At 53.6% G+C, this 27680-nt stretch overlaps 11 protein-coding genes across 11 annotated transcripts; 4 read left to right on the top strand and 7 right to left on the bottom strand.

Moving 5' to 3' along the window:
* Window positions 1-255: 255 nt before the first annotated feature.
* On the top strand, window positions 256-3143 carry CC84DRAFT_1260519 (uncharacterized protein; the record flags this gene model as incomplete). Its single annotated transcript, XM_018184990.1, has 6 exons — window positions 256-366; window positions 425-829; window positions 882-1214; window positions 1267-1677; window positions 1741-1976; window positions 2039-3143. The coding sequence occupies 6 exons, from the start codon at window positions 256-258 to the stop codon at window positions 3141-3143; spliced, it is 2601 nt and encodes an 866-aa protein (XP_018035683.1).
* Window positions 3144-3182: 39 nt separating this feature from the next.
* CC84DRAFT_1206748 (uncharacterized protein) lies at window positions 3183-7419 on the bottom strand. The gene is made up of 3 exons (XM_018182051.1): window positions 5116-7419; window positions 4746-5064; window positions 3183-4666 (listed from the first exon to the last, which is right to left on the bottom strand). The coding sequence occupies exons 1-3, from the start codon at window positions 7186-7188 to the stop codon at window positions 3303-3305; spliced, it is 3756 nt and encodes a 1251-aa protein (XP_018035682.1). The 5' UTR covers window positions 7189-7419; the 3' UTR covers window positions 3183-3302.
* A 1192-nt stretch (window positions 7420-8611) lies between these two features.
* On the top strand, window positions 8612-8882 carry CC84DRAFT_1218673 (uncharacterized protein; the record flags this gene model as incomplete). Its single annotated transcript, XM_018183022.1, has 2 exons — window positions 8612-8634; window positions 8687-8882. The coding sequence occupies 2 exons, from the start codon at window positions 8612-8614 to the stop codon at window positions 8880-8882; spliced, it is 219 nt and encodes a 72-aa protein (XP_018035681.1).
* Window positions 8883-9066: 184 nt separating this feature from the next.
* CC84DRAFT_834674 (uncharacterized protein) lies at window positions 9067-9594 on the bottom strand. The gene is made up of 2 exons (XM_018187593.1): window positions 9384-9594; window positions 9067-9331 (listed from the first exon to the last, which is right to left on the bottom strand). The coding sequence occupies exons 1-2, from the start codon at window positions 9536-9538 to the stop codon at window positions 9211-9213; spliced, it is 276 nt and encodes a 91-aa protein (XP_018035680.1). The 5' UTR covers window positions 9539-9594; the 3' UTR covers window positions 9067-9210.
* Window positions 9595-12655: 3061 nt separating this feature from the next.
* Window positions 12656-14016, top strand: CC84DRAFT_1248230 (uncharacterized protein; the record flags this gene model as incomplete). The annotated part of the gene is made up of 2 exons (XM_018184255.1): window positions 12656-13194; window positions 13263-14016. 2 exons carry the CDS (start codon window positions 12656-12658, stop codon window positions 13876-13878), a joined length of 1155 nt encoding a protein of 384 aa, XP_018035679.1. The 3' UTR covers window positions 13879-14016.
* CC84DRAFT_834641 (Di-copper centre-containing protein) lies at window positions 14017-15629 on the bottom strand. Its single transcript, XM_018187592.1, has 3 exons — window positions 15133-15629; window positions 14906-15068; window positions 14017-14852 (listed from the first exon to the last, which is right to left on the bottom strand). Exons 1-3 carry the CDS (start codon window positions 15381-15383, stop codon window positions 14052-14054), a joined length of 1215 nt encoding a protein of 404 aa, XP_018035678.1. The 5' UTR covers window positions 15384-15629; the 3' UTR covers window positions 14017-14051.
* A 501-nt stretch (window positions 15630-16130) lies between these two features.
* On the bottom strand, window positions 16131-18134 carry CC84DRAFT_834635 (uncharacterized protein). The gene is made up of 4 exons (XM_018187591.1): window positions 17950-18134; window positions 17780-17898; window positions 16638-17633; window positions 16131-16543 (listed from the first exon to the last, which is right to left on the bottom strand). Exons 2-4 carry the CDS (start codon window positions 17869-17871, stop codon window positions 16177-16179), a joined length of 1455 nt encoding a protein of 484 aa, XP_018035677.1. The 5' UTR covers window positions 17872-17898; window positions 17950-18134; the 3' UTR covers window positions 16131-16176.
* Window positions 18135-18389: 255 nt separating this feature from the next.
* Window positions 18390-20083, top strand: CC84DRAFT_1148649 (MFS general substrate transporter). Its single transcript, XM_018176646.1, has 6 exons — window positions 18390-18589; window positions 18636-18994; window positions 19043-19271; window positions 19324-19419; window positions 19480-19764; window positions 19818-20083. Exons 1-6 carry the CDS (start codon window positions 18447-18449, stop codon window positions 19981-19983), a joined length of 1278 nt encoding a protein of 425 aa, XP_018035676.1. The 5' UTR covers window positions 18390-18446; the 3' UTR covers window positions 19984-20083.
* A 61-nt stretch (window positions 20084-20144) lies between these two features.
* On the bottom strand, window positions 20145-21730 carry CC84DRAFT_1206744 (pectin lyase-like protein; the record flags this gene model as incomplete). The annotated part of the gene is made up of 1 exon (XM_018182050.1): window positions 20145-21730. One exon carries the CDS (start codon window positions 21728-21730, stop codon window positions 20183-20185), a length of 1548 nt encoding a protein of 515 aa, XP_018035675.1. The 3' UTR covers window positions 20145-20182.
* A 908-nt stretch (window positions 21731-22638) lies between these two features.
* CC84DRAFT_1248224 (uncharacterized protein) lies at window positions 22639-24272 on the bottom strand (the record flags this gene model as incomplete). The annotated part of the gene is made up of 4 exons (XM_018184254.1): window positions 22639-23345; window positions 23725-23962; window positions 24020-24141; window positions 24191-24272. The coding sequence occupies 4 exons, from the start codon at window positions 24270-24272 to the stop codon at window positions 22639-22641; spliced, it is 1149 nt and encodes a 382-aa protein (XP_018035674.1).
* Window positions 24273-25151: 879 nt separating this feature from the next.
* CC84DRAFT_1094151 (subtilisin-like protein) lies at window positions 25152-27092 on the bottom strand (the record flags this gene model as incomplete). Its single annotated transcript, XM_018174549.1, has 3 exons — window positions 25152-26339; window positions 26387-26781; window positions 26897-27092. The coding sequence occupies 3 exons, from the start codon at window positions 27090-27092 to the stop codon at window positions 25152-25154; spliced, it is 1779 nt and encodes a 592-aa protein (XP_018035673.1).
* Between the last annotated feature and the right edge of the window lie 588 nt (window positions 27093-27680).

Raw genomic sequence — 27680 nt, 5'->3', positions numbered from 1 at the left:
CTCCAATTTCAGACCCGCATGCTGCGTGGCGCACCGTCTCTCCTTCGCTACATGTATACGTCGTGCCTCAACTTTGTCCGCTCTTTGCGCGGCCGGTGCATGTGTTTGTAGTCTTTGCTGCAGTCGTTCCTTTAGCTTCGGTGGTCATTTACAGACCCTGCATAGACTTCATACACGCCCTCAACTTTGGAATAGCCTCGACTCGGAGCCTCAGGTTTAACCCCCGCCACCGTGAGGATGGCAACGACGACAGCGATGGCCACTTCAGTGGTGACCGGCACCGCGACACCGACGGCACACAAGTCAACGGGTAGTGAATCTATCTTGGATGGCTACGACCCATCCACATACATGCCCAGTAATCCGGTATGTATACACGCGCATCTGAGTTGTACAGCACGTGTCTAACAGGCGTTCCTCGTAGATTATGATTTTCATGATCCAGGCCATAATAATTCTCCTCGTCTGCCGTGCTATGCATTTTCCTTTAGGCTACCTCCGACAGCCTCGAGTCGTCGGCGAAGTCTTGGGCGGCATCATTCTGGGACCCTCGGTCATCGGACGTATACCAGGTTTCACTGACACCGTCTTTCCGAAAGAATCGATTCCGAATTTGAGCAACGTCGCGAACCTGGGGCTTATCTTGTTCCTGTTCATTATTGGTCTTGAGGTTGATATGAGGGTGTTCTTCAGCAACTGGAAGATTGCTGTCAGTGTTGCAGCGGCAGGCATGACATTTCCCTTTGCTCTGGGCTGCGCCGTTGCTCATGGGCTGTACAACCAGTTCTCGAGCGAGCCTGGAACGGTGCCTATCGCGTATGGAACCTTCGTAAGTGTTGGAAGTTACAACATATTTGAAGAATGTTCTGACGGCGCCCCAGCTTCTGTTCATCGGTGTGGCTATGTCTATCACGGCTTTCCCAGTTCTTTGCCGTATCTTGACCGAGCTCAAACTTCTCGGAACTCCCGTCGGAATGATCACTCTCGCATCTGGTGTTGGTGACGACGTCGTTGGGTGGGTCCTTCTAGCACTCTGCGTGGCTCTGGTCAACGCTGCGAACGGCCTCACTGCTCTTTACATCATTCTCGTAACTGCGGGGTACACACTTTTCTTGTTCTTCGCCGTACGCCCAGGGTTTATGTGGGTTCTTCGTCGCACGCACTCTCTCCAGGACGGTCCAACCCAAGGTGTTATGGTATTAACGATGCTCATGGTAAGCATGCCCTCCGTGGGCCGAGAAGCACTGAGCCGACTAACAGATTCAGATGCTCGGCAGCGCTTTCTTCACCGGTGCGATCGGTGTCCACCCAATATTTGGGGCCTTCCTTGCAGGTCTCATCTGCCCTCACGAGGGAGGCTTTGCCATTAAAGTGACGGAGAAGATTGAGGATTTGATGGGCGCACTTTTCTTGCCGCTGTACTTCACACTTTCGGGCCTTAACACCAACCTTGGACTACTCAACAACGGCATCACGTGGGGATACCTGATCGCAGTGACCATCATTGCATTCACTGCAAAGTTTGTCGGATGTGCTTGCGCCGCACGGTTGAACGGGCTTGTTTGGCGAGAGAGCTTCTCAATTGGAAGTCTGATGGCTTGCAAGGGGCTTGTGGAGCTGATCGTACTGAACATTGGCCTCCAAGCGAAAATTCTGAGTACCCGAGTCTTCACTGTGGTGAGTGAGATCCTCATGGCTGTTTGCGCAAAGGTTCAAGAATGGAAACTTACGGCCTGTTAGTTCGTCGTCATGGCACTTATCACAACCTTTGCCACTACACCACTCGCTTCGGCGCTATATCCGCCGGCGTACCAGAAGAAGATCGAAGCATGGAAGCGTGGAGAGATCGATTGGGAGACTGGAAAGCCTCTCAAAGATGGAAAACCGGATATGGATGACAACGTCGAGATGAGACGCCAAAGGAGAGGACCTTCAGAGGTTCGAAGTCTCTTGGTATACCTCCGGCTTGACAATATGTGAGCCCTCCGACGAATAAACTATTGTGATGAGCACAATTGCTGACAGAATTACGCTATAGGCCCAACACTCTTGCTTTTGTATCTCTCTTTGGCGGAAAGATTGGAGACTCAAAGACTAAAATTCACCCGCATCACGAAGATAAGGCAACCGTTCGCCAGTCGACGGAGGAAATACGATCCATGGTGGCAATTCACGGCGTCCGCATAGCGCAACTCACTGCGCGGTTGGGCTCCGTCATGACATCGCACGAAGTCACCGAACTGTCCGCCTTCGATCCCGTCCTCAATGCATTCCGCGTTCTCGGGCAGCTTTACAACCTCGCTGTCTCAGGAGAGGTTGCAGTGGTGCCAGAAGACTCGTACGCTGAGACCTTGGTCGGACGCGCTCAAGACGAACAGTCCGACCTCCTTCTCGTCCCCTGGACCGAAACAGGGAGCCTGAGTGAAGCACCTATGGTCTCCAAGAACACCATGGAGCACAAACTCCGTTCCGACGCATACACAGCTTTCGTCGCGGAAACCCTAAACACATCAAGTTGCACTACCGCTGTGTTCGTAAACCGCGCGTTCAGCGGAAGTCTCGAACAGAGCCCACTCGCCCTCACGCGCCGCATGATAGCTAAAGGTCAGCAGCGCAAGACCAAGCGTGATCAAGTTGCAGTGAGCGATAGAAGCCATCATCTCTTTGTACCATTCTTCGGTGGCGCGGATGGACAGGCGGCCGCAGGGTTGGCGTTGCAACTGGCGGAGAACCCCGACATCACCATCACCATGGTGCATTACCAGATCAGGCACGAGGGTACGGCAAGCTCTGATCAGATCATGCGAGAAGAAGGGTTATACACACACGAGGGGAAGACGAGAGTTTCGACCTCTGCCCCTACCGATGACGACTTTTTCATCACCATGCAACACGCGCTACCAACGACGCAGAGACATCGAGTGACTTTCCGCACAGTCATCTCGTATGATCCTGTGGAAGATGCTGTGAAGGATGCGCAACTAGAGGTCGGCCAGCAAGGGAACGGCGGCGATCTGGTTCTGCTAGGGCGAAATGCAGAATTGATCGAGTCGAACTCAGCGTGCTTGGGCTTGGTGGCCGATGTTCTGCTTGAACACGATGTCAAAGCTAGTATTGTGGTTGTGCAGGCGAGGAAGGACTGAGGTCCGTGTAGATTCACTTAATGTTTATTCATACAAACAGCGTGCAACAGTGTTAGACCATCTCAACCTTGCCACATATGTTGCCGAGTATCGGGGGGAAAGTGCCTCAAGACTAATGCAGAAGGCGGACGAAGCCAACAAGTATTGTAGAAAGTTCGATCACACTGCAGGCGGGCCGCCAAAGATGCTCAATGTCATCGGCGGGCCCAACGGTGTGGCGAGGTGCTCAGGCAGCGTGAACGCCTCGGGAATAGGCCCCTTCGGCGTACCCGTGCTGCCGCTCTCCTCCTTCGTCGCCTTCTCGCTGCGCTTCGTCCGCGCTTTTTTGACCACCTTCTCCCCTTTCTCCTTCCGGCCCAAATAATGGTGATACCGCTCCCTGCCCGGTCGCCCAAACACTTGTTGCGGCTCCTCCAGCTGTGCAAACTTCCTCGCGCCCTCCCCTTCACCCTCTTCAATTGGTAAAATCCGTGCGTGTTGAATGATATCCACGATTCCTGCGTCATCTTCCAGCTCTTTGGCTGCGTCGTGCTGCTGTCGACTCATCGTCTTTGCCTGCCGGAATATCGCTTCTTCTATCGTGCCCTCTAAAACCAGCGTTTCGACCAGTACTTCTTTCGTCTGGCCAATCCTGTGCGCGCGCTTGATCGCCTGCGCCTCGATGCTAGGCCGATTGATCGGATTAACGATCAGCACAATGTTCGCCGCGTTGAGGTTCAGCCCCAGCGCACCACAAGCCACGTCGATGAGCAACACGCGGATGTCCGGGTCCGCATTAAACAACGCCACATAAGCGCTGCGCGTTGCGTTGTCGAGCGTGCGCGCATAGATACGGTGGTTTATATAGAGCATTTCCAGGGCCTGCGCAAGATAAAAGGCGGTATTGTCGCCGTCATAGAAAATGAGAATCTTAGAGGTGGAGGCATGCTCAACAACTTTGGTCAGTAGATAGGAGAGTTTTGCGGAGGTGGTTCCAGTGATTTGGGTTTGGCGTAGAGGAGAATCTGGAGGGAGCTGGGCGATCTCGTCGGAGAGGGTTAACTTGCGTTTCCGGGGAATAGTGGGGGATTTGGGTCGGTCGGGATCGGGAGCTGGGGTGTTGTTTGGCTCGATGGAAGACTGTTCTCGCGCAGTGGGCGTAGCCAGCTCCTGTTTGGGCTGGCTGGGGTCGGAATTCTTTGGGGAAGACTTCGTTGCCATCGCAGACGCACGACGGCTTGTGAGGGGAGAAGCCCCTACCGCAGAAGACGGCACTCCGACCTTGTGCAGCTCGTCATTCGCTGTGGCTTTCTCCTCCTTTTTCTTCTTCGTCTGAGTCTCGGCTTCTTGCATTTCCGCTAATTTCGCCTTCGCCACCTGTCCGACTATGCTTAGCCCTTCAGATGGGTCATCCAGCAATATGTGACTGTCGACATGAGACTGTCCTTGAAGAAGCTGGGTGATACCAATCATACTCGGCTTATCGGGCGACGAGAGAGCGAAGAGTGCTTCAGATTCTTGAGGCCAATGATCTACTGCGATGCCTAGGGGTCTAGATCAGTAGAGGGCCGGATTTCAACCACCGCGCGCTTGAAACAGGAGCATTCCCTCACAGTCACTTACCAACTTCATGTGCTTGGCTCAAAGCCCTCCAGCAATCCGAGGCAACAAGTTTAGAGATCGTTTGGCAGCTCTCCAGGAGTGCATTTGCATCCTCCAACGAGCATTTTTTGTCCTCTTTCGCTAGGTATTTGGCGCTAGTCTCCAGAGTGGTTGCGACGTCGTCGACACTAAAACCAGTCCATGTGAAATTAGACTGCCGCAAGTTTCGGATCAGGCTATGCCTGGCTTTCAAGCTGTTCTTGTGAAATAAATAGTCGACGTCGGACCGTTCACTAGTGATTGCGTTCGCCCGCAGTACCTGAACGAAAAGATTTTGCGTCTGTAGACAGATCAGCGATGATTTTGTGTCGGATTAAGCGATCAATTTTACCATCTTATCAAACCAACACGGCTTGAGGTACACCACACGATGCCGCTTTGGTGGAAGCGTAATGTCCCTCTCCACATCATCCGGTCGTGTCTTCACGACCAAGCCTTCCAGAGTACGTCGAAAACATGCTGAGAAACCAGAATACGTTTTCTTATGAAGGTGTTCGTGGCGATAGATGTAATCTTCCCAATCGAGTCGGCCTTCGGAGCTGGAATCTGCCCATGGCCGCACCATCAAGAAATGCGAAGCCAACGTGCCTAGAGCCTTCGCGGCCTTCGTGTTCTCATCGTCCAGATTAAAGGCTTTCCGCTGTTCGATGACGAGTTCGCGCGACAGCTTTGCATCGGTTGAATCGTCATCATGGGCCGCTAGATCGACTTCGGCGCCAACTAGATCCTTCACAGGCGTACCGCTCACTATCCATCGGCGCTCAATTTGCAGCTGCTTGGCGACCAGCACGGCGTTTGATACGGATGAAGAAAAGCTGTGACCTTCATCAATGATGATACGCAGCCAGTGGACCTTCTTGAGCGGACTTTCGTAGATCTGACCTTTGCAGGTGCAATCGGGAATGTTCGAAGACCCGATATATGGGCAGTTGCAGCTACGCGGCGCTCCAGGCCCCAACCTACGGCCCTTTTCATCCGCGCCGTCCTGTATCTCTTGCTCGAAGCGATTCCGCGTGAACAGTACGATGTGATACTCCATAAGCTTAGTAGGCGGTGGCAATTCGCTTACGAATTCCATTCCATATTCTTCTTCAACTGGAAGCGCATTCTTCTTTTTAGCGCGCTTCGGTATAGTGTCCACGATCAAGATCTTTAGAGCATCCTTCGTGAGGTGTTTGCGAATTTCAGCTTGCCACTGATGGAGCAAGTTCCGCGGAACTACGACTATGGTGCCAGAGCATAGGGCTAATTGGCGAGGGGGCGGTATGATTGTGTTGCGGTTCATCCTTGTAATCTCGGGTGGGATCTTATAGTAAGGAGTGTTCCGCTCCAGCGCCGATTTCATGGAGCTCAGATCGCTGTCATCGTAGGCTTCGAATCGTTCCACTTCCACTTTCGCTGGAACAGCGTAACGACCGAGAGTGCTGGCAGCCATGTCCTTGAGCGAGCCGACACGGCTGCGTATCCGCGGAGGCGTGTGGTACACTGCGGGTATCTGGGGGAGGTGACCCTTGGTTGCCAGTATGACTGACAAACAGATGATAGTTTTACCCAAGCCCATAGTCTCTGCCAGGATGCCACCTCGATTGGCCTCGTAGTATTTCGGCTCCTTCACGAAGGACCCGTCTTTTGCTCCGAAGTAAAACGGTTCTCCGTTCGGTGATTGTCGGATGTCAAATCGCGGATCGAGCTGAAGCTTGGGTGCAGCTTCCCGCTGTACCATCAGACTCGCTGATCTTGCTTGGTATGGGTGTAGCCTCGACTTTAGCCCTGGTAGAGGCGTTACTTCCGGGTCTTCTGTAGGCTCGATGGCGACTGAATCCAGCAGGTCCTCGATTGCCCTTCGGCTGAAGCGGCTCTTAACTTTTTCTGGCTCTGGTGCCGGAGAAGGAAGTTTGTTGAACAAATAGAACAGAGACACATTCTCAGCGCTCGCCCATGGATCGAAACGACATTCTGTGATTGCAGAACGATTCCCTGCCCATGCTTCTGGCGATACATCGATCCGGAGTAACAGTGTACGTATAGCCGTCTTGAGGCTTCTGCTATTTCGATCGATGTACTTTCGGCCCCAGTCTTCTGGTAAAAGATACACTCGGACTAGAGAGTTGGCGGCCATGTTGCTGATCTGGTGAACGAACAACCGGATCCAGTGCGCTTCCAGTAATCGTGTCGCCTCGTTGCCAATGAGTATCTTCATCTCTTCAGGTAGCTCGGAGTGAATTAGTTCCGCCCATCGATTGTCGGACTCCTTTACATCTAGCGGCAGCTGGTGATCGAAGTGGAGACACCCCACCGCAATGTACTTTTGAAGATCGTGCAATTTGAATTCGAGTTCGGATGCGTTCGAGGAGCCGGATGTCATGGGCGTAGACACCGGCGTGGTTGTCGTTGAAGTCTCCATCGTGGACCTTAATCAGCACTACAGTTGCAAGAGGCAAGGGTCTGATGTAATGTTGGTGTTGTGCATAAGAAATGTAGCTGGCGGATCCACTTTGGAGGTGGCCACGCCACCAGATAAGCTCAAGAGTCGCAACGCATGCAGCCAAACAGAATACGCGTAGACCAGATCTGGATCCGGGTTGATATTCAATGTTTTCAATGGTCCAAAGCAAGCCGTGATCGATGGTGAGAGAGAGTGGTGTGGCAGGCACCCGCGCCAAGACATTTTCCCAAGTGAGACCGGTTCGAGATCCACACTAGCCAAGGATGTTAGCCCTGGACAAGCGCGCTAGTACCTGCGCGCTATCACGTGAACAAGCTTGATGCAAGGATCCATGGCAACTTCCGTCCTATACGCAAACATCACTCGTCCTGACATCCTGTTTCAGGGGAGCGCAGCGGTATTCACACAACTAAAATACTCCCGTTCGTTGTAGAAATTCAAATTTGTTCCCTCAACCCCAACACCAGATGAGCAGCGTCACTCCAACCTCACGCCATCCTCTCCCTTTCCCTCCTCTCCTCCATCCCCGTCCTCTCCTCGATCACCTGCCCAACCTTCTCCTCCACACTTCCACTCCACCCAATATTCCTCATTCCCCTCGATTCAGTGTCACTCTCCACTTTATCTTCCTCAACACCACAACTCGGACAAAACCCCACAACTCGATATCTCAGCCCAGCCTAGTAATACAGGCACTCCATCGGCGGGCAATGCGCATCCGTGCTCCCGTCGAAGCATCGCTCGATGGGGCCTGTGGGCTTGATGCGGCCGCACCCGGGGTAGAGGGCATGCCAACGGAGACACATACTATGCCTTCAGTCTCTGGAAGGATATGGATATGAAGATAAGCAGGTAGCTTTACCTGCTAATGAGACAGGCTCCGTTACAACTATGGTAGTTGAATATAGAAGGAGAGGAGGCTGTTTGTGGATTTGAAGTGATGCCTTGCGAACGCGCAATCGTAAAGTTGGCAAAGTGAATGCCGGATTACTGTCATGGAAGAAGGTTTCGTGTTCACTGCCAGGCATTGATGTTCACGAACGCAGATTTACGGGACAAATTGGCATCCTAAAAATGCTGTTATGTATCTGGACTTTCTGTGCTTGGGAAAGGTACAGATAGTCAAGTCGTGAGCAGACAAAGCTCCAACCCAGCAGGATAACGTGAGCATAGAGCCCGCCCGGCTAAAAGAAAACTCAAATGTTAAGCTTGCGCACATACCCCGAGGGTGTCGTATTGCGCGTATCTGTTCGACGCTAGTTCTGCGCTGAAGTATGTGGATGCGGAAAGCCCAGAAACTATCGACGCACGGAGATCGGGGTTGATTTGATCTGAAATGTCCGGTACCTGGAACGTTTGAAGAGCTAATTGTTCGGAATCAATGAAGCTACGCGGCACACTTAGGTACACGAATCTGGCGGCTGGTGGCCGTCTCCTATTTACCTTGCCTCTGCAGGGAAAAGCCTGATAAGCAGTGGCCCAGCCCGCCCATCAACGCCGGCCGCGACCCGGTCAACAAGTCCGCACCATCCCCGCCGCCAGCCGCTAACAAGAACGAGGGGCAGGAGAAGCAGCAAGAACCGCCGTCAGGCGACAAGGGCTCCTCTGGCGACGGCGCCGAGTCCACCCAGGAGGGTGCGAAGGACCAGTAGGCGGGAGGAGCCTCCTTGCATCTCCGTCGGCATGAAATGACAGCAATACCGACAGCTCCATCAGTAAAGACCTCTGGTTCCTCTTCGGTACGCCATCGTCTTGGAAGGTTGAGGGCATACAAGTGGCGGCATGCTAACGTGGTTTAGAAGAGGACTGGATATACCGGAAATGGCGGGATAAACGGTAGATTGGGCTCCTCGGATGCCGTAGCCTAGCTCTTACAACAGAGGCATTCTTGGCAGCTTTTCTGTAATCGATATGTGATGCTTGTGTGGCGTATGTGACATGTCGGAAGCTTGGCCAGGACGTCCAATTTGAGTTCGGACGCTAGTTACCAGTACCGGTATTTAGTAAGCGTGCAAGAAGGACCACAATGATGTGAACCCCTCCTCCGAGCATCGGATGTGGCAGTCCTCGAACACACCGCCTTAAGCTCAAAGCGAGTTGGCTATGCGCCCTCAGCAGCTGTATCTAAGCCTATGATGCAAGCTGATGCGCACTTCGAGCTCTCGATCTTGAGAATGTAAGCATAACTTTTGCTCTCCAAATCAAGTTCAGAAGCACCTCGGTATGGCGTAGGTCGGACGAGTGCACACGCCAGCCCTGCTAGCCTCAACTTGCGACAAAGCCGGCACGTATGCGGCCAAATTAGCATGGCAGCTTATGGTGGTGGGAAGGGTAAAAAGGTGTAATACAGGCCACGGCGGAGCTCTTGTAGCACATCAGAAACTTCTATCGCGCTTGCTGATTGTCCATACCTTGACATTGGTGACCGCAACAATGGCCGGAGGCCAGCCCGTTGACGCCTTGTGCCGGCACTTCCGCGCTCTTCCGAGCCCAGCACACGAACCAGCTCGAAGCCATACGGCGACACAAACACGATGCTAGCTTGTGTGTAACGGCATCAGCACAGCCTGTTCGAGCAAGCGATTGGACAAGTGCGTGCAGCGCAAGCACGCGGCGCGTTACAACAATAGCCGCATCACATGTCTTTCGCGCCATAGTCTCTGAGAAGCATGACTTGAGAATTGCTGAACGCAGTTGGATGAAGTCAGAAATTGCTGTCCGTCGCGTACACGAAAGCTTGGAGCCACACTAGGAATGCTGGACTTGCAACCCCATCGTCCCACGCGTGGACAAGGCTTGGTTCTCCAGACCCTTAGCAAAGATCTTTCAATGTGCCCGCTCGTGAAACAAGTCAACCTGTTGCGACAGGTTCTCGAATGAACGCACCAGCGCACCTATAGCCCCCAATATGATCGGATCTCCCAGCTTTATGGGCATGCCGTGGGAGATCTGAACGGTACGCCGAAAGGTCGATTTTTGCGTCGTCCGCCCGCGCCCGCGCCCGCGCCCGTCCACGGTCGTGCCGCTGTTGCTATGTATGGCGCCCTCTTAGCTCCCTGCATTTCGGCCTAAGCACAATCGTTTGACATCATGTCCTGTAGTTTCTGCAGTGCGCGGAGCAAGTATACAGCTCGGTGTCGCGTTTGATGGAGCGGCATTGCATGCACCAGCATAGGCCCGCATCCAGGATCCGTTTTAGCGAATGTCATGTTGTCGGCTAGATGATACGTTGCCAGCTTTGCTTTAGCATTCTCCAATTGGAAGCGAGGAGCCTCGACGAGGTCGAGTTCCTGTCGCTGGAGGTCGGTTCGTAATTTCTTCGCGGGTCTACTTACACAGCGCCTACCTCAAACCGTCTATGATCCCCAATACCTGAGGGTCTTGTATCAAGCATAGCCAAATTCCTCCGTTGACGGCCCTCGGGGGTGCGCAAGCCTTCGTATTGTAGAGTTGCTGCTAAGCGCGCCAGGACAGAGAACCCCACTGAGAATGTTGCAGCTTCGGGAGAAGCGTAGCACAGAGATCCGTCGACGTTCTTATGGAAGAGTTATCAAGTGTATTCACAGGCATTGGAGTCTGTCGTACGTTGCGTCAGAAGCGCAGCTAAAAGAGCAGGCCTCGCTCAGCCCCGCGATCACATGGCCTATCCTGATAGCACTCGAGACGTTACCGAGATCTCCAACGCCCAGTATAAGGGGACAGCTATCAAATGCTGGCAACCCGTCAATGCGCAAAGGACCGCTGCTGATCCTCTCGCGCACCCGGTCCTTACGCACAAGGCAAAATGGTTCAGACTGCCACGGCTTGGGTAGCTCTTTCAGGGTGGTGTCGTGATCGAGCGCGGATGGACTTGCAGTCGGAAGAGGGCGGGGTTGAGGAAGCAAAAGAGGTTGTCTTGCTCCAACGTAAGCGGAGGAGCTGCGCGACGCGGTGCCTGCGATGCTCGCAGGCCGGCTTTGCGCGAGGCGCCTGCAAAGTCAGTCCAGTTCACGCAGGCGGCTGTACCACAATTCACAGAAGAGGACGCAAGAGGTTCTGAGGCCATACTGTCTTCGATATTGTGGGTGTTCCCGTCGGTGCTGCGCTGCGCGTCGTGGTGTTGTGATGAGGGTATCGGCGAGCCAAAAACACAGCAATGTGCGCGACCTCCCTCAACACCACTCGCCCCGAACCTCAGTCCAGTCGCCCCGGGCCTGCTTTTCCAGATGAGAAGGTCACATCGTAATGCATGGCAAGGACCCGCTCGTCTATGTGAGCTCCCAGACGCTGCTGGTCCACGAGGGCGCAGGACGTGCCTCCCCGCCCTCACGTGCGACCAGTGTGTTGGGGAAAGGAGATGTGGACTTACCTGTGATGTTTGAAGCAGTTTAAATTGATAATAAGGACTATTGAGCCATACAGCCATCTGAATTAATGAATCTAGAATGAGCTAAGGCAAATATATACCACTGGAGGGTATTTCTCCTATGTCTAGGTCTGTAAGGGACCAGCGTTTGTGCGGCGACCCCTCTGCTAGCACGCGGCAAATGCAAGAGGCAGGCACGAAGTAAGTGAGGGGAAGCACGCACACAATGTGCAGCAGCTCGACGGAATTTGCTTGGAAAGCATTGCTGCTACAAGCAATATCGACGACTCTCGAATTGTGTTCTCTAGCTTGTGCAACGCTTGCACCTGCATTGCGGACGTCGACACGGTATAAAAGACGAGAAGATTATTTGATAGCATGGCAAATAAGCATACAGTCTGTACTCACATGGAGACAGGCCACCTGGGAAGCACGGATTCTACACCGTGACGATGCGTGCTAAGGATGAGAACGCAATGGCGCTGTAGGGCACCAACGCGACCTCTTACCCGACCACCACGACGGCTTGTATTCAGAAATTCTGGCCTTGTGCTTTCCAAAACGGTGCTATTATCCCCTCCTGGAAAATGTCAAACCAGCGGTGGATTCTAATGTGCTCTTTCGCAACTGCCATGGCCCTTGACGATGCTTCGCCTTGCAGGCTTTTACGACCAGCATCCTGTTTAGCATGTATGCGGAAGCGTTTCGAAAGAATCATAGCTGCCTATTAATTTCACTACTCGCTTAGTTACAGGAATTGGCAATGCATGAAATGCGTTCCTTCTTCCAAGTTCTGTCCTATCCTTCCACCCCAATCCAAGCTTGCTGTATTTGATGTTACATGCAGGGCGATCACGGTCGAAGTAAGATGCGGCTAAAAGTACCCCGGATTTCCCTTTCCAGCCTGCAAAGCGGGGGCGCAATGCCGGTTGGTGGAAAAGCTTACAGCGAGCGATTCCCTAGTCTCGGGTCAATGTTGTATCGCGCATCTGATCTACATCATCACAGGTAAATACGAAATCATTGCAAACATGCATTAATACATCGCACGAAAAATCCGAATCCCCTATCCTCGTCGCTATGTACTGCCGTAACAGCCTCCTTCTGGCGTTCCTGGCACTTCTTGCTACTACACTCGCATGCACAAAAGACGACGACTGTAGCCTCAACGGCATCTGCAAGACTAACACCACCACCACAATCTGCCACTGCGACCCAGGCTGGACCGGTCCCGACTGCGGTCGTCTCGACCTCGCTCCCGCAACCCGATGGACGGGCTACAACCACACGAACTATACCGACCCCGCCTACTACGGCGCCTACGGTAACTCTTCTTGGGGCGGCCGCATCATCCAAGACCGCGACGACCCCAAACTGTTCCACCTCCTCGTCGATCAATTCAGTCACGGGTGCGGCCTCGGCGGGTGGCGCCCGACGAGCTTCATCGTGCGGGCGGAATCAAGAAGCGGGCCGCAAGGGCCGTATAAATGGGTGCAGAATGTAACGAGCAGTTTCCGGCATAATGCAGATGTGCTGTGGAGTCCAGCCGATCGGAAGTATCTCCTCTGGGCGATCGGGGCGGCCGTGGAAGATCCAAAGACGTGCAAATCGATCCCCGGGTAAGCATCGCTCCTCCCCCCTTCTTATTTGTAGATCTACATATTGTGGTGGGGCTAAAGAGTCCCAGCTCCCAATTTCCAAACAACGTCTCCGTCTCCTCGGCGTCCTCCATCCGCGGCCCCTGGACCCCCTTCCACATCACAATAAACGGAACCAATCCCGCTCCCTGGCCGCTCTATTCTCCCGCCAACAAGACATCGCAGATTGCGCTCGCGGTCGAGGATTTTAAGATTTTCACCGCGCCTGACTGGAATGGGGCGTTTACGCGCGTGAATGAAGATGTAGCGTGGAACACGACGGATTACAGTCCCACCTGGACCGAGGATCCATTCATTTGGCGCGACAAGCGCGGGAACTGGCACGCGCTTGCGCACTGGATGATTGATATTGTGGAAAAGAACGGAACCAAGTATCCTCGGGTGGGTGCGCACATGTTCTCGCGACGACTAGAGAGCGGGTGGACGTTCAAGGTGCAGGAGGCGTTTAGTTCGACGGTGGAGTTCACGGATGGCGCGGTGGAGACGTTCAATAGGAGGGAGCGGTCCAAGATCTTCTTTGATGAGGATATGAGACCGTTGTATTTGGTGAGCGGGGTGCAGGCCATGGGTGTGAAGAGCAGTTTTACGTTGGTGCAGCCGATTGGGAAGAGGTGGAGGGAGTATGAGAAAGAGCTTGGATTTTAAATTATGGGGGCAGCGGGCCCGTGGTAGTCTAGGTATGTTACTGGAAAAACTGATACGTGCAACGAAGAAAGCATGCATTGAAAAGAAATGGCCAGACCCATAGGCATATATGCAAGCCATCACAGATGCCACGACGCTCATATCCTCCACGCGAAACGCGCTGGAATCTCAGCTTACTCGTAAATGAAGCAAAAGTTGCCCGTAGTCATCGCCATGCCTTCCTTCGCCTTTGGCTTAAAGCCCAAGCCCATGTCCATCTCATCATCCAACGTAGCCAAACTGACGGGCACGTCTGGCGCATCGGTGAGCGGGATGCCCAAAAAAGTTCTATTTCCATCGATCGTGTACTCGCGGTTCTTCAGGTCTTGACCCTGCCAGATAGCCCAGAGGCGGTCAATCTGTGCGTGCAGAAGGTAGAAAGCAGGGTCGTTCGTTGTGCTGAATGGATCCGCACCCTCGCCACCAATGTACGTGTGGGAATTCTTGTGCCATAGTCCTTCGATGGTACCTCGCAGTTGCCCAATGCTATGACTAGAGACAATTGTCGTGGCGTTGGCCCATGTCAGGACTCCCTTGCTGGAAGCCGGATCGAAGTTACGCGCTAGGCAGCGAGGGTTCGGCTCGTAGCCGTAAGTGTTGTTCTTGTCGACAAATGGCTTAACCACCGGACCAAGGCTAAGAGTGAGGTTCTTGAACGGGCCGTCAGTGACGCAACCACCGCCTGTGCCACCGGGCATAGGCAGCTTGAACGGCTTCGTGAGTCCAGGGAAGACAAGCGTTTTGGGCTCGAGATGGAGGTCAACGCCGTTGCTACCGAAACCGGTCTCCGATCCAGACCATACAGCTGAGGATGTGGGATCTTCGCTGAAGCGCGGGTTGTCCCAGTAGGGGAGGTAACCTTTGTACCCACATTCGTTGCGCATCGCTTCTTCGAATTGCCAGAGGAACATGCGGTGCCAAGGCAGAAGATAGCCCTGCATACGCATCAAAACACCGAATGTTGGGGCGAATAAGGGGGCTGGCTTACCGATCCATGAATGATGTTTGTCTGATTGATGTGGATGTAGGTGAAATCATCAAGTCGGTTTACGGCGCCAGGTGCGAGGTTCTTATCCGTCAGAGCCGGCTTTGCAGCCAAGCAGTTCACAGCGCGAAGGTAATCGATACGTGTTGCGTCGTCAAGTTCGTCCCTATATGATGGATTTCCAGTCAGCATTGCGTCTGCATGAATCACTTCGTGATGTTTAGACGTACCATGACCGCCTCTTTCCGATAGTCTTCTTTGTGCAATTGCCCGAGGGCAACGAGGCACGAATGTTCTTTTGATAACTTCTCTGGAAGCGGTGGAAATCATCCGGCATAGGAATCCCAGTCATCTCATGACCTGGAGTGGGAGTGTCTGAATCTGTTGGAGGCTTTGGTGCTGCGCATGTTCCTGCGGGAGCTGCTGTAGTCGTGGCAACGATGGCCAGGCATGCGCTCAGAAGGGTGGGGAGTAGCACCATCTTGGATGCAGCTAAACAGTAACAAAAGGCTCAGAAAAACAGGATGTTGATATGCGAAGTAGGTGAGACCGATTGCGGTGCGTTTCGCGGGTCGAGGTGCCAATGTCACAAAGGAGTTGAATTTTCGGCCGACAATCAATGAAGGCGAACTTGCTCTTGTAGAAGCGAGTGACTGAAAGAATAGACTTGAAGATTGATTCTCCCACAGTGTAACTGCGCCGGGCATTATTATACCACACCTATGTGTCGCCCGAAAAGCAATCTCCCCAGCATAGATGCAGTCAATTTCCACATTTGGTTAGCTATACGCAGCAGATGTATGGTAGTCATTGTGGTTTGCCCTCGTCCATGAGTCCGCACTGTGGTCAAGGCGAAACATGAAACGACCGAACGCGGCAATGCGCTTATCCCAGAAAAGCTGCCAGAACTCCAGGCTCATCTCTCCGCACAAAGCCAGTCAGAAGAGCGCGCAGCTCCAAGTGGATATCGGGGATGACTAGTTACATCCATCCGACAATTCGAGAAGGGCCGGGCGGACTTCGCGGTGCGCATCGGACTTTGTGTCGCACTAAGCCCAGCGTAGCGCAAGGCCCACGCCGGGGTACGCTATACGCCCTTTGCTTCATCTGCGAGGCTGTCCGACGTATATTGAGGGTCTTGATGATTCATAAGGTGGCCTACGCGCATGTAAGGCGAGGATAGGCAATTGCAGCGTTTGCTTCGGGCGGCAGCAATATACGTCGATAGACAATCCCGGCCCATTTAATTCTTTGGGTGATACAGAGCTCTTGGCTCATGATTGTACGTCGATTGACGTTACAGAGCCCTTCGTTTCAGTGTTCGCAAAGGTGCCCATTTCGAAAGACCAGCGGCGGTCCAACTTCGCCAGTGATTCTCGGAGGGCATCAGAATCATCGAACCAGGCTTGGCTATCCTCGTAGCGCTTTACGTAGATATACTGCAAGGTATGTCGAATGACGTAATTGCAAACCGGAGATATAATGTCAATCTTGGAGGAGGTTATACCGCGATGACTTCGAGAGATGTCTACAATCATCTGGGCTACGGTGTCTAATGCTGCTTGCGAATGGTTTCGCCATCTGGAATCGATCGCTGTGGCTTCGAGGTGTAGGATATGTTGGTGAAGCATGGAAAGAGCTCTGTTTGTAGGTGTTATTGACCGAGAATTCCTAGTGAGGTGCCACGAAATACGAGTCGCGCTGCTTGCGCCTTTGGGTCCTGGAGTCTACGAACCTGATTGATGACCCAACAGCCCCGCAGTGTCCTCCGCGTAAACCATGACATTTTTTCATGACAATTGAGAGCAGACTCTGGAGTTCTCCATCCAGATAGATGAGGTGGGCTATCCGGTCAGTCGTAGGTACGGAGGTGGCCTTGATAGTATGGATAACACGATCGAGCAGGTAAGCCGCCTGTGCTGCGCGGCCTAGACAACCGATTCCTGATTGGCTCACTGGCGCAACTCGGAAGCCTGGATTCAGACTAGATCCACGGGTGCAGTCACCGACCTCATGCGGCAGGAGAGCCGTCTCGTCTGGCGCGACTGTGACCAAGGGAATATCGGTCAACGTAGATTCGCAGTAGAAGATCCTTTCGAAGATGACGATTGCCCACCAAGTGTTCCAAGCCTCGCTCCAGCCTAGGCTATCGTGCTTTTTGTTCATGCCGATTCTATACGCCATACGCGCGCAAATATCAGTGGACAAAAGGGCGCTGCCGGGTCGTCCATGTGCATATTCGTAGACTGATATCAGGAGCCCAGCTTGTATGTGGTGAGTAGATGGTATTGTCAATAGTTGAATCTGAGTGAACAATGTTTTGGCGTGAAAGTAGAGGACGTTTTGGTCGATTGGCGGTGGTTGATCCTCCGGCGGATCGTACGTGACCAAACACATGCAAAGAAGGAGTAAAGAGAATTGCGCAGTTGGGACAGCTTGGAATTGGAAAAGATCTTTGCCGAAGCGGTCTGGGCATAGGAAAGGGACCCATAGATGGATCCCATTGAAATATCGTGAGCTTATGTCGTGGATGGATTGCTGAGTCGCATCGATGATTTGCATCACTTCTCGCGGTATTGTCGCATCAAGAAACCGCGCGTCGTGAATAGAACCGATTGAGGCAGGCGAAGCGATCTGTGGTGGCGTATGAGCCACTGGACTCTCCGTGGCTTGGGTTGGTGACAGTGAGTGCGGTGTTCCGCCATACTCGTAGCAGCATGTCTTGTTGTTCCTGGACCATGTCAGCAAGCACATGTAGTGACCTTGGTTCCCAGTCGAATCGTGCCAAACCCTCGCAATCCACTCTCTCAAAATGTGTACTTGCGGTACCACAATACGCGGAACAACATAATATACACTACTAAGTGATATACATACTGCTCACAATAACCGCAACTAGGTAGTTGCTTGTCACATCTTTTCTTCCTACCCTTGCAGGTAAGACAGACTTGAGGTGCAACCATCGGCATGCGCCTGGTACTGTGACAATTACTCGACTAGGTATATGTCTCAGCATGCCGCTATCATTGTTGTGTCGATTGACCCACAGGAAACCGGTCCGCAGCTTTGGGATTGGGTGCTAAGACGCTCCGAAACGATGAACGTCGATATGTTTTGGAGACGTGCGTGGGTGATGTAGGAGCGGCCGCACTGCGGGACTGAAATGAGAGTTCGGCCGCGCCGCCAGTTAAGCTCTTACTTAATCATTTTTGCGTCACTCGCTTGGTCAAGCATCCGGAATAGAAGTTGGTGAAGGCAGTTGCTGAGTGTCGGCCGCCGCTAGTTGTAGGGCTGCGTCGCGCAATTTGTCATCCTTCTCTGATTGGTCGCACTTTGATGTCATAACGCTGATTGGTTGACTCCAGACTTGACGCCCCATACCCGTCGGCCGCCGCTAAGATCCACACGCACATCTCCAATGCAAGTCACGTGTTCGACCTGAATAATATGGGACTTAGGATGCTTCCCAGAGACCGTATAAGAGGAAGAGCCCTGGACTTGGCTACGACGATGCATTCATCCGATCCCAGTCGCTTCCGAGCACATGATGAGCGACACTTCCCCAACTGAGACCGCCCAAGCAGCAGAAAAGCAGTTAGAGTTACCTGCAGAGGGTGGGACACAAGCATGGCTTTGCGTTCTAGGCGCATTTCTCTCCATTTTTTGCACGTTCGGTTTCCTTAACGCGTACGTTCTCGTTCTCTGTGTCGACAGTCATTGCTCATACAATCAGCATCGGTGTATTTCAAGTCACCTACCAAGCCACGACGCTCCGCAATTATACTCCGTCCGACATATCCTGGATCTTTGCTGTACAGCTCGCCTTGATGTGGGCTCCGGGTCCCATCTTCGGTCGACTCGTAGACACTTATGGTCCCGCCTGCGTACTCTATCCTTGCTCGTTGCTTTGTGTCTTCTCGCTCTGCATGACGAGCCTGGCCGACAAATACTACCAAATCTTTTTGGCACAAGGATTGGGATTTGGCGTCGGGGCTGGAGGGGTGTTCACAACATCGATGGTCTGTCTTGGCCAGTGGCACGTTCGGCGACGTTCGTTGGCCACTGGCATAGCTACCACTGGGAGTAGCCTTGGTAAGCAACCATCTCATCGCATCGGGGACGTCACTAACGATTTGCAAGGAGGAGTCATCTTCCCCATATTCTTCCCTCGGGTGATGGACCAGGTTGGCTTCTACGGAGCTATTCGATACACAGCACTCATGATCGGCGTTCTCATGCTAGCATCTTGCTTTCTCATCACTTCGAGACTGCCGCGGAAGAAGTGGGACTGGGGTGTACAATGGTTTGACTTGACGTTGTTCAAGGAAAAGCAATTCGCGATATTCACGGTCGGGGCTTTTCTTGGGATGTAAGTCAAATGTATCTGGGAATGAACGAGAATTTTACTGACAGTGCTTTAGGTGGGTCGTTTTCGCTCCGCTCGATTACCTCCCCAGCATGGCGCAAGAACACGGTTTCTCTTCCACGCTGGCATTGTATCTGATCTCCATCGTCAAGTACATCATCATCCTGGCTCTCTAGGTCAACTGAGCATATTCAGTGCTGACAAAGAACAGTGCATCCTCGATCTTCGGACGAACTATACCTCCGTACTTTGCAGACTACATCGGCTCCTTCAACATCGTCACAATGAGCGCTGGATTAAGCGGAGTCTGCATGCTTGCTCTCTGGCTACCGTTCAACTATCATTCTAACCACACAGGTACTATTGTGTTCGCTGTGGCATATGGTTTCACCAGTGGCGCCTTCGTCTCCCTACTCATGCCTTGCGTGGCGAAGTCTGGTAGTATCGAGACGCTCGGGCGGCGCTTCGGGACGTTTCAGATTATCATGTCGATTGCGTAGGTTTTGCAACAATGGGATGCACGTGCGACCAGCGACTGACTTTCAGTAGCAACGTTACGGGACTACCGATCATGGGTGCCATACTGGATCGACAGCGCGGTACGAATTATTCGGGTTTAATACTCTTCGGGGGAATTGGCTCGATTGTCGGAGCTGCATTCCTCATTGTCGCAACGTATCTCCTGGGTAAGAAACTTGGTACCTGGAAAGTCTGATCTCGCAGCCCACGGCTGGAGCACGTATTAGCTCTTCACAACATGCATCGCCGAAAATCAGTAGATTGATTAGCATTGAAGACTGCAGAGGAGATAGCACTTATGTACCATCTAAAACGATATTCGTACTCTATATATGACCAATCTCAGACTATTTAAACGCCGGCTCATCGCCCAGAAAGACAACCCTCCTGCCAGCTCACTTCGAGTTCTTAATCTGCACGTTCTTCGAGAACTGCGTCCACTTGATATCCAGCTCCGCCAACGTCTTCGCCGCCGTCTTATTCCCCAGCATATAAACATCGGAAATAACCACCCCATCCAGGTACGAACTCTCATTATACCCAGCCAACTTCCCATGGTACTTCCCGGTGCTCCTCGCGCGCACGTTCTGCACCGTGATATCCTCGATCGGACCAACACCTTTCTTGACATTCTCCACAAACACCGCCAACCACGTGCCCGTGCCTCCGGGCTCCCCAGCCAGCCTTTCAAGATCCATGTTCACGAAGCTAATGTTGCGCGCTGTGCCAGAACCGAATTTGTGGTCGATGCCGAGGCCGACGCCGCCGTAGTACACGACGCTGTTCTTGAAGACGACGTTGGTCTGGTCCGTGTAGACGCCCTGCCCGACTTTGTAACCGTAGCAGCGCGTCCAGGCGAGACACTGGTCAAAGGACACGTCGCGCAGCGGGCGCGGGTCGTACGGGAACGGCACCGTGGTGCCGACGTCCTTCAGCCAGGTTTTGGTGGAAAAGCTGTCGTCGTTTGCGATGGCGATGGCGCGCCAGACCTTCACGTCGCTAGACTCTTGCACGTCGATGCCGTCGTTCTGCTTGCCGTTGATGTTGTTCAGGATCTTGATGTTCGTGAGCTTCGCGCCTGTGACTTGCGTCGGGATCACAGCCCAGAACGACGAGTCCCGCACGAGGACGCCGTCCATCTTGAAGTTCGTCGTGCCGACCGGGACCACCATGGATGCAATGAGCTTGTCTTTCTTCATGGCCTCGGCGTTGCCGTCAATGGTGCCGCGGCCGAAAATGCGGATGTCCTTGGAGTCGAAGGCGGTGCGGATCCACCATGTGCCGTCGCCGAGGTCAGATTTGGTGTAAAGCACTTTGTAGTCTGCTTTCTTGCCTGTCATGCGCAGAACTGAGCCGCCGGCGAGGTATAGGGACGTCTGGCTCGGGATTATCAGGTTTCCGACGAGGTATAGGCCGGGCGGTACGTAGACGGTGGTTCCGGGCTTCTTGCCAGCAGCATCGAGGGCCTTCTGGATACCATCTGTAACGGCGCTTCCCTTGTTGTCGGCACCATGGTTGAGCACGTTCATGATGCCTGTTCCTTTAGAAGGGGGCGCACCGTCCTCCATGCGGTCGATCATAAGTACCAGCTCCTTCAAATTGTTCAGCTTGAGGATGATGTAGTGGACCTTCTTCAGGTTGAAGATCAATTCGTTCCCATCGACTTTGTAGTCGATCGGTAGTTGCTTGGGGGAGATGACTGGCGTTCCGGTGATCTTGGATCCAGATGCCGTGGCAATGCGGAACTCAGTGTTGGACCCTTCGCTCATAGACAGCTGGACGTAGTCGTAGTCTGCATAGTTGACGGTATTCGCGAAGGTGCCGTTGACTTTCACTGTATACTGCGTTGACTTGGAGTAGATAGAAGGCCTATCGTAGTCGACCCATTCTGCTGATGCCAGCGACAGAAGGCTCGCGGTCAGAAGTAGGACGCGTCCTAGCATAGCGACCGTAACGAAAGTGTGGATCAGAAGTTAGTTCTAGTAATCAAGAAAAGGTACCAATATTCTCGAAACTTGACTCGGGCGCAGAGTATATACGTACTTCTATGCCTCCGTCTAGGAGTTGTAAAGATCCAATAATAACTTCCTCGGTAGTGCGACCTCCGTATACGGATTTTAGCCCCCTTGGCCCCGCGCCAGGCCTCCTTGGGTAGCCCCACAATGCAGCCGATGCGCAGCCTCACATTCTCTTGTCCTACTAAATATACCATTTCGATACCTCTTTTCCTACAGTAACAACATCTGGTTCCAATGTGATACTGGGTGAGAAACTCCTTGAGAGCTCTGCTTCATTTACTCTGCTCCGATCCCTGTTGAGCGCGCTGCACTACCACGGGCCACCTTTAGCCTAGAAAAGGGGAAGCGTAAGACCGGCGCACGAATCACACGGTAAACCGCATTGGGGCAAAAGACTACAGCTTCACGGCGTGCGGCTTTGAACAAGGCACGCCGCGACATGTAATCTCGCGGAGTGCGATCCGAGTTTATTGCCAGTTCCCGCAGCACGCAGCTTGTCCTTGTTCGATAAGAAAAATGGCCGAGCATTGCAGAAATGCGACAGACCACTGTCGGACGTGCAAAACGATCGATACACACAAACACAAGCGCACAGATCTGCAGAACCTCCATCACCAAATCGCAGGCGGGTCCTCCGAAACTCCCATTTCCATTCCCATTCTCGTTCCCGCTTCCCGCATCTACCTCCCCCCTTCATCGGTCCCTCAAACTCGACACTGTAAATGACAATCCTAGCAAGCCCAAAGGTAGCATCCCTACTAAACACTCCACAGACCGCCACACTGTGTTCCCCGACATCCTTATACGGCACCATCACCGTGTTCACCACTTGATCATACTTCCCAAACGCGCCATCCACCGCGCAATCCCCCGAGTAGGGTGCTGTCGTAGTAGACGTTATACTGCAGGTGGTCGGTCGATGGAATGGGTTTGCATGTGCCGTGAAGGATCTGCCGGCCAATGGCGAGCGTGAGCTTGTAAGTCCCCGCCGAGGCGATGGAGATAGGCTGCTGGAGGCATAAAGAGCGCGGGGCGGGGGGCCGGACGGGCTTTGTCGCCATGATGCATGCAGATACCGGGCCGGAGGTGACGACGCTGCCGAGGAGGTTGAAGTAGTCGCCGTATAGAGGGTTGATGACGCTCTGCCATGAGGGATGTGTGAAGATAGAGTTTGTTAGGAGGTTCGTTAGAGCGGGGACGAGAGGAAGGGGGAGGGCAGTAGAGGTTGAGAGGAGTATGGTGGGTAGAAGAGGTACCCGGGTAATGGGTGTTGGTGTGAGCATGGGCGGGGGAGACGTCGAAATAGTGGCTGAGGAAGTGCTGTTTAGGAGCGCGGAATTGACCATAGATACTATGGACGGTACGAGCGTGAGAACGGGCACAGCCGACAGAGCCGGCTTCGGTACTACGTCGCTGCGGGTCGCTGTAAGTATCGGTGTAGACGAAGACATCTCTGCGACGGGAGGTCTCAGCCCCATTAACCTTCTGGTGGTCCCCGGAGCGACGATAGTGGCTATCAGCGACTCAACGATTGCAGAGACTGTGCCTTATGGCATGGTCTGCGTGGATACAAGCAGCGTTGTAGTTCTTTCAAGGGCCGTAGTGGGGACGGCCATAGTAGTGTTTGCTGGGAGGAGCGTGGTGGGAACTGGCACTAATTGTGGTGCAGTCGCAAGATCGTAGAGCTCAAAGACCAATGCCCCGCCGTATAGCTCGCTCATGTTGCCACGATACGGCATATCGCAGTTGATCGCAAGGGTAGTCTTTGTTTGATAGTGGTCATCGCACCAGCATTCTTGCTCGTATCAGGTCGATGAACTGTAATTCAACAGCATCACATACCTCCACCATACTCGAGTCCCGCCAAGGGGTATCTTTGCGAAGTAAACAGGCAGTAGTACGTGCTGCAATAAACATACTCTTTGGGCCTCCCGGCATGATGGTAAAGTGGCTAAGCACATGGTTTATAATGTTGTCAGTCCAGCAGCCCAGCGACTGGTAGCCATTGATGCCCGGGTTGGCGCTGGGCTCAGGGATTGGTCGCGCGCATAGAGAGAGTCTCTCCGGCCCACCGCAGATCTCCTGATTGCTTCTCGAGCAGAGCTGATTGCAGTCGGTAGCATTTGCTTCTCTCGGAGAACGATTGACGAGACCACACTGGAAGTTCAAAAGTTAGTGTCGGCTTGGAAACAGTGCTGGTTGTGGGAAACTCACACAACACTCCTGAGAGTACTCGAGGCCAGCATATGGATACCCACCGGCGGTGCAATAGTTCAGACAAACCTCCATCGTCATTTCTTTGGTGTCATAGAACGCGCTCCTGAGCCAATGCACACCTGGAGACGGAATCCACGTAGCATCCTTGGGGCTCCCACAAAGCCTCACGAAACAAAGCCTCTCGTGCAGCCTGGGTGGCTCGAACGAGTGCTAATGTGGCGATGAGGAGGCTCAAGGAAGTGAGCGCCATGGTGAGTGACTGGTGTCTGACAGGACACCGTGCGGGTACTGCATACCGAGGCTACCGTATTTCTTCTTGAGACCGCGCTATTGTATGCGCACTAGGCGGTGGTGCGATTTGCATGCTGATTTGTCGTGCCAGAGGCCGTGTTGAGCACTACCAGTACTGGCTCTTGGTGCCCAATGCTAACGGCGCCACTGCCACTCCAATGCCTCGATCTAGGCATCGATCCAATGGAAATGTAAGAGTCGGATAACATATGATTCGGGAACAGACACGATGCGATTTTGTGGGATTAGCGCGACGAAGGCGCCTGTGAAGTGACAAACTGATAGAGGGCGAAACGAGGCTGATGATGTTCAGAGACTGGTGTTGTTGCGGTAACGATGACCAAGTGCAGTACGACGTTGGGACGGCTCGCTGTCAGAAAGCTGCCATACCAGACTGGCGGACGCGCTAACAGCCTTTTGCCATGTTTGTGACATCGGCGGGCTGATAATCACTGACATGATTTATAATGACCTCTCAAAAACAAGGCAACATGATGGACCAGCGGGCAGTGCGCAATGATCGCAAAATTTACTTGGCCAATCTCGACCTAAAGGAGACTTGACTCGTAACTGCTGGGAGCGAATGGATAGTGAGTCCAAACGCGAATGATGACTGTTGGAATTGTAGTGTAAGAGTGACAAGCTAGTACCAACAGGAAACACCTCCCACACAATCAAACGCGCTGGAAACCCTAAAATACTATCGTGCACTTCTATGAAGCGCAAACGCCAACCGGGTGGTACCCGCTCTAAGTACAGCTCACTCATACAATCGTTGTACATTATTCGTGAGTATACTATGTACATATATTATTTAGAATTTGCCTTTTCCACCTCACTACGCCCTGTACCTGAATGGCACCGCAGCCTTCAGCATCTTGGGAAAGTTCGGCGTGCCCCAGCCGGTCACAGGGTCCCACCCCTTCGTCGCATTCCAGCTGGCATATGGAATCACCGGGCTACCATTCGGATCACCGTGGAACCTGCTCAACCCATCGCAACCCGTGCTGCCGCCCTTCTGGATATCGTTCAGAACAGCCGGACCAACAGTGTACACCCAGGGGTTCAAGAATCCCATGGGAGGAAGGTTGTTCCGAAGACGGGCATCGTTCAAAAGCGCAACAATGGCCGCAAAGGCAGGCGTAGACGCCGACGTGCCCTCGAAGTGGCCCAGTTTTCCCTTGTCATAGACGGCATATCCCACGCTCTGGGCGGCAACGTCTGGGAATCCGCGGCCATAGCGGTTGAAGTACGGCGCAAACTTCTTGCCCAGCTTCGCAAGGTAGCCCTCCACAGCGAGCGTCTGCCAGATGGGGCGGGACCAGTAGTTCGAGAACCCGCCTGAGGAGAAGAAAGTCGCCTCCTCATCGAGGTACTGCGTGCCACCAACGGAGGTGACCCACGGGCACGACGCAGGGAACTGCGGCTCGAAGCGGGTGGTGTTCTTCCCGTCGTTGGTCTGGCAGGCGCTGCCGACGCCGGAGTCGCCGGAGGAAAAGATGACAGAGACGCCGCGCGAGCCAAGCTGCGCATACAGATTGCAGACGGACTTTGCGTACTTTTCAGGGACAGACTGCTCGCCCTCGCCGTAGGAGGTAGACATGACCTGAGGAAGTTCGTGCTGCGGGCGCTTCAGGACGTCCTGGAGGAATGCGAGGTACGGCTCGTTGCCGTTATTTGCGGGGTCGGGCTGCGTGAGGTCCGGGACGAGCTCACCGCGACCGGCAGTGATGTACTCGGTCACGGGGAGCGGCGCGGCGATACCGACGATGTACTGGCCGTCAAGGTTAGCCTCGCCGCTGTCAGCGGACGAAGTTTGGTCGTCGACGCCGCCCTCGAAGGTGATGACGGTGTAGTTCTCGCCTGCAGCGTAGGGCGCGATGTTGGAGATGAACAGGGAGAGATCCGAATAGCGTGCAGATTCCTCTAGGTAGCTGTTGAAGGCGACCTTGCTCCCGCTCTTCGCATCGGGCTTGTAGTCGATCTTGTAGAGAGACTGCAGGCACTGCGGGGTGATGTATTTGTTCTGGACATGTTAGTGTACGCTGAGATGACTCATTAGGCTATACATACGCAGTTTGTCGTGTTGGCAGCGGCGGCTGAAAGAGACATGATGTTCGCCTCGTCAATGGCATGGTGAGTCGCATGCTCAGGGATGCCTTGGCCGAAGCGGACAGTTGGCTGGATCGTAAGGACCTCGCCGGCGACCTCATCCGGGACAGAGTACTCCAATGTGCGGAGACGCTTGCCAAAAGCTTCGCTGGTATACCATGCGAACTTGGTAGAGAGCAACTCGTTCGCGACGCCGACGGTGGTGCGGACATTCACCCAGTCGGAGTCAACCTCGACGTTGCTGACACCGCCAGTCTTAAGCCATTTCTGCACTGTCGAAAGGGTTGTCTCTGAGGGGAGCAGCATGCGCTTCATCTCCTCGTGGTCCTGAAAGTGCTGGCCGTACGTGGGGTGGTCTGCAATAAGTCAGTGTCGTTGCCCCAACTCATGCACGCTTTTGAACATCGAGCCATTGTTCCTCCGTGGCGACCACAGATGGATGGATTGAATGTCACACCGGGGCAAACCTACCAGGAGTGCTCATATCAATGACTGCTTGCTCGAATTTCTCGACATCGCCCTGCTTCAACGCAATCTGAAGACGAATGGGCTCATCCATCTTCGCCGCACCGCTGTATTGCCACCCAGCCGGCACAGCATTCAAGCTCTCTAGCACCGCCGCCGAAGCAGTCGACGCGAGGAACAGCAAAAACGACGAGGAAACCATGACTGCGGTGTAGATACCTTGACAGAACTTGACTTCAACAAGCTGCCCTCCCCTTGCTCGTCCGTCCGTCCATCTTATACATTTTCCTACCCATGCCACCAATACTGCTACGCCGCGCAGCTTCCCTGTCTGTCCTAGCCGCCCCTGGTCTCGCGACAGCCAGCAACCTGGACCCACCGCCCACGCACGTACCACAAGGTAATGTCAGGTCCTATCTCTCTCCAACAGGCAGGTCCAGGGACCAGAGTCGGCATCGTGTCGGCGGAACCCAGCGTCGAGAGGAAAACAAGCTCAGTCGATCCAACGCGCGGGCGGCCTCGGCTGAGCTTAGCGTGCTTGTATCGGCACATGTGCTGCAGGTCCCCATATCCTCCTGCTGGATGAGGTTAGGCCGCGACGGGCAGAGCAAATGCGCGCGATATAGGGAATCTCGCGTACGGTGCCGGGGGCGAGTCGCTGGAAGAATAGCCTGATTGCTGGAATGAAGAGGTCATGCAATATGGCGGGTAGACGACGGGGACCGAGGCTTGGGTAATCGGATTGGCTGGGAGGCGCCTGCGGTGCGTTAATACCTTGGCCTGGGGGGCA

This window comes from Paraphaeosphaeria sporulosa (genome assembly GCF_001642045.1).
Source record: "Paraphaeosphaeria sporulosa strain AP3s5-JAC2a unplaced genomic scaffold CC84scaffold_6, whole genome shotgun sequence".
In the NCBI taxonomy this organism is placed as follows: Eukaryota; Fungi; Ascomycota; class Dothideomycetes; order Pleosporales; family Didymosphaeriaceae; genus Paraphaeosphaeria; species Paraphaeosphaeria sporulosa.
This window is presented reverse-complemented; position numbering and strand designations above follow the sequence as displayed.

What these genes read in the sequence shown, in the direction of transcription:
- CC84DRAFT_1206748 (XM_018182051.1), bottom strand. Translation starts at nt 7,188, where the DNA reads ATGGAGACTTCAACGACAACCACGCCGGTGTCTACGCCCATGACATCC. An exon ending in CGTGTTGGTTTGATAAGATG is followed by an intron (nt 5,065 to 5,115) that starts GTAAAATTGATC and finishes ATCTGTCTACAG; the next exon opens with ACGCAAAATCTTTTCGTTCA. An exon ending in GAGCCAAGCACATGAAGTTG is followed by an intron (nt 4,667 to 4,745) that starts GTAAGTGACTGT and finishes CTAGACCCCTAG; the next exon opens with GCATCGCAGTAGATCATTGG.
- CC84DRAFT_834674 (XM_018187593.1), bottom strand. Translation starts at nt 9,538, where the DNA reads ATGCTAATTTGGCCGCATACGTGCCGGCTTTGTCGCAAGTTGAGGCTA. An exon ending in CTCAAGATCGAGAGCTCGAA is followed by an intron (nt 9,332 to 9,383) that starts GTGCGCATCAGC and finishes GAGGGCGCATAG; the next exon opens with CCAACTCGCTTTGAGCTTAA.
- CC84DRAFT_834641 (XM_018187592.1), bottom strand. Translation starts at nt 15,383, where the DNA reads ATGGTGCTACTCCCCACCCTTCTGAGCGCATGCCTGGCCATCGTTGCC. An exon ending in ATCGGAAAGAGGCGGTCATG is followed by an intron (nt 15,069 to 15,132) that starts GTACGTCTAAAC and finishes TCCATCATATAG; the next exon opens with GGACGAACTTGACGACGCAA. An exon ending in CAAACATCATTCATGGATCG is followed by an intron (nt 14,853 to 14,905) that starts GTAAGCCAGCCC and finishes ATGCGTATGCAG; the next exon opens with GGCTATCTTCTGCCTTGGCA.
- CC84DRAFT_834635 (XM_018187591.1), bottom strand. Translation starts at nt 17,871, where the DNA reads ATGCCGATGGTTGCACCTCAAGTCTGTCTTACCTGCAAGGGTAGGAAG. An exon ending in AGTTGCGGTTATTGTGAGCA is followed by an intron (nt 17,634 to 17,779) that starts GTATGTATATCA and finishes GACATGGTCCAG; the next exon opens with GAACAACAAGACATGCTGCT. An exon ending in GCTGTTGGGTCATCAATCAG is followed by an intron (nt 16,544 to 16,637) that starts GTTCGTAGACTC and finishes ACCTACAAACAG; the next exon opens with AGCTCTTTCCATGCTTCACC.
- CC84DRAFT_1148649 (XM_018176646.1), top strand. Translation starts at nt 18,447, where the DNA reads ATGATGAGCGACACTTCCCCAACTGAGACCGCCCAAGCAGCAGAAAAG. An exon ending in TATCTGATCTCCATCGTCAA is followed by an intron (nt 19,420 to 19,479) that starts GTACATCATCAT and finishes GACAAAGAACAG; the next exon opens with TGCATCCTCGATCTTCGGAC. An exon ending in CAGATTATCATGTCGATTGC is followed by an intron (nt 19,765 to 19,817) that starts GTAGGTTTTGCA and finishes GACTTTCAGTAG; the next exon opens with CAACGTTACGGGACTACCGA.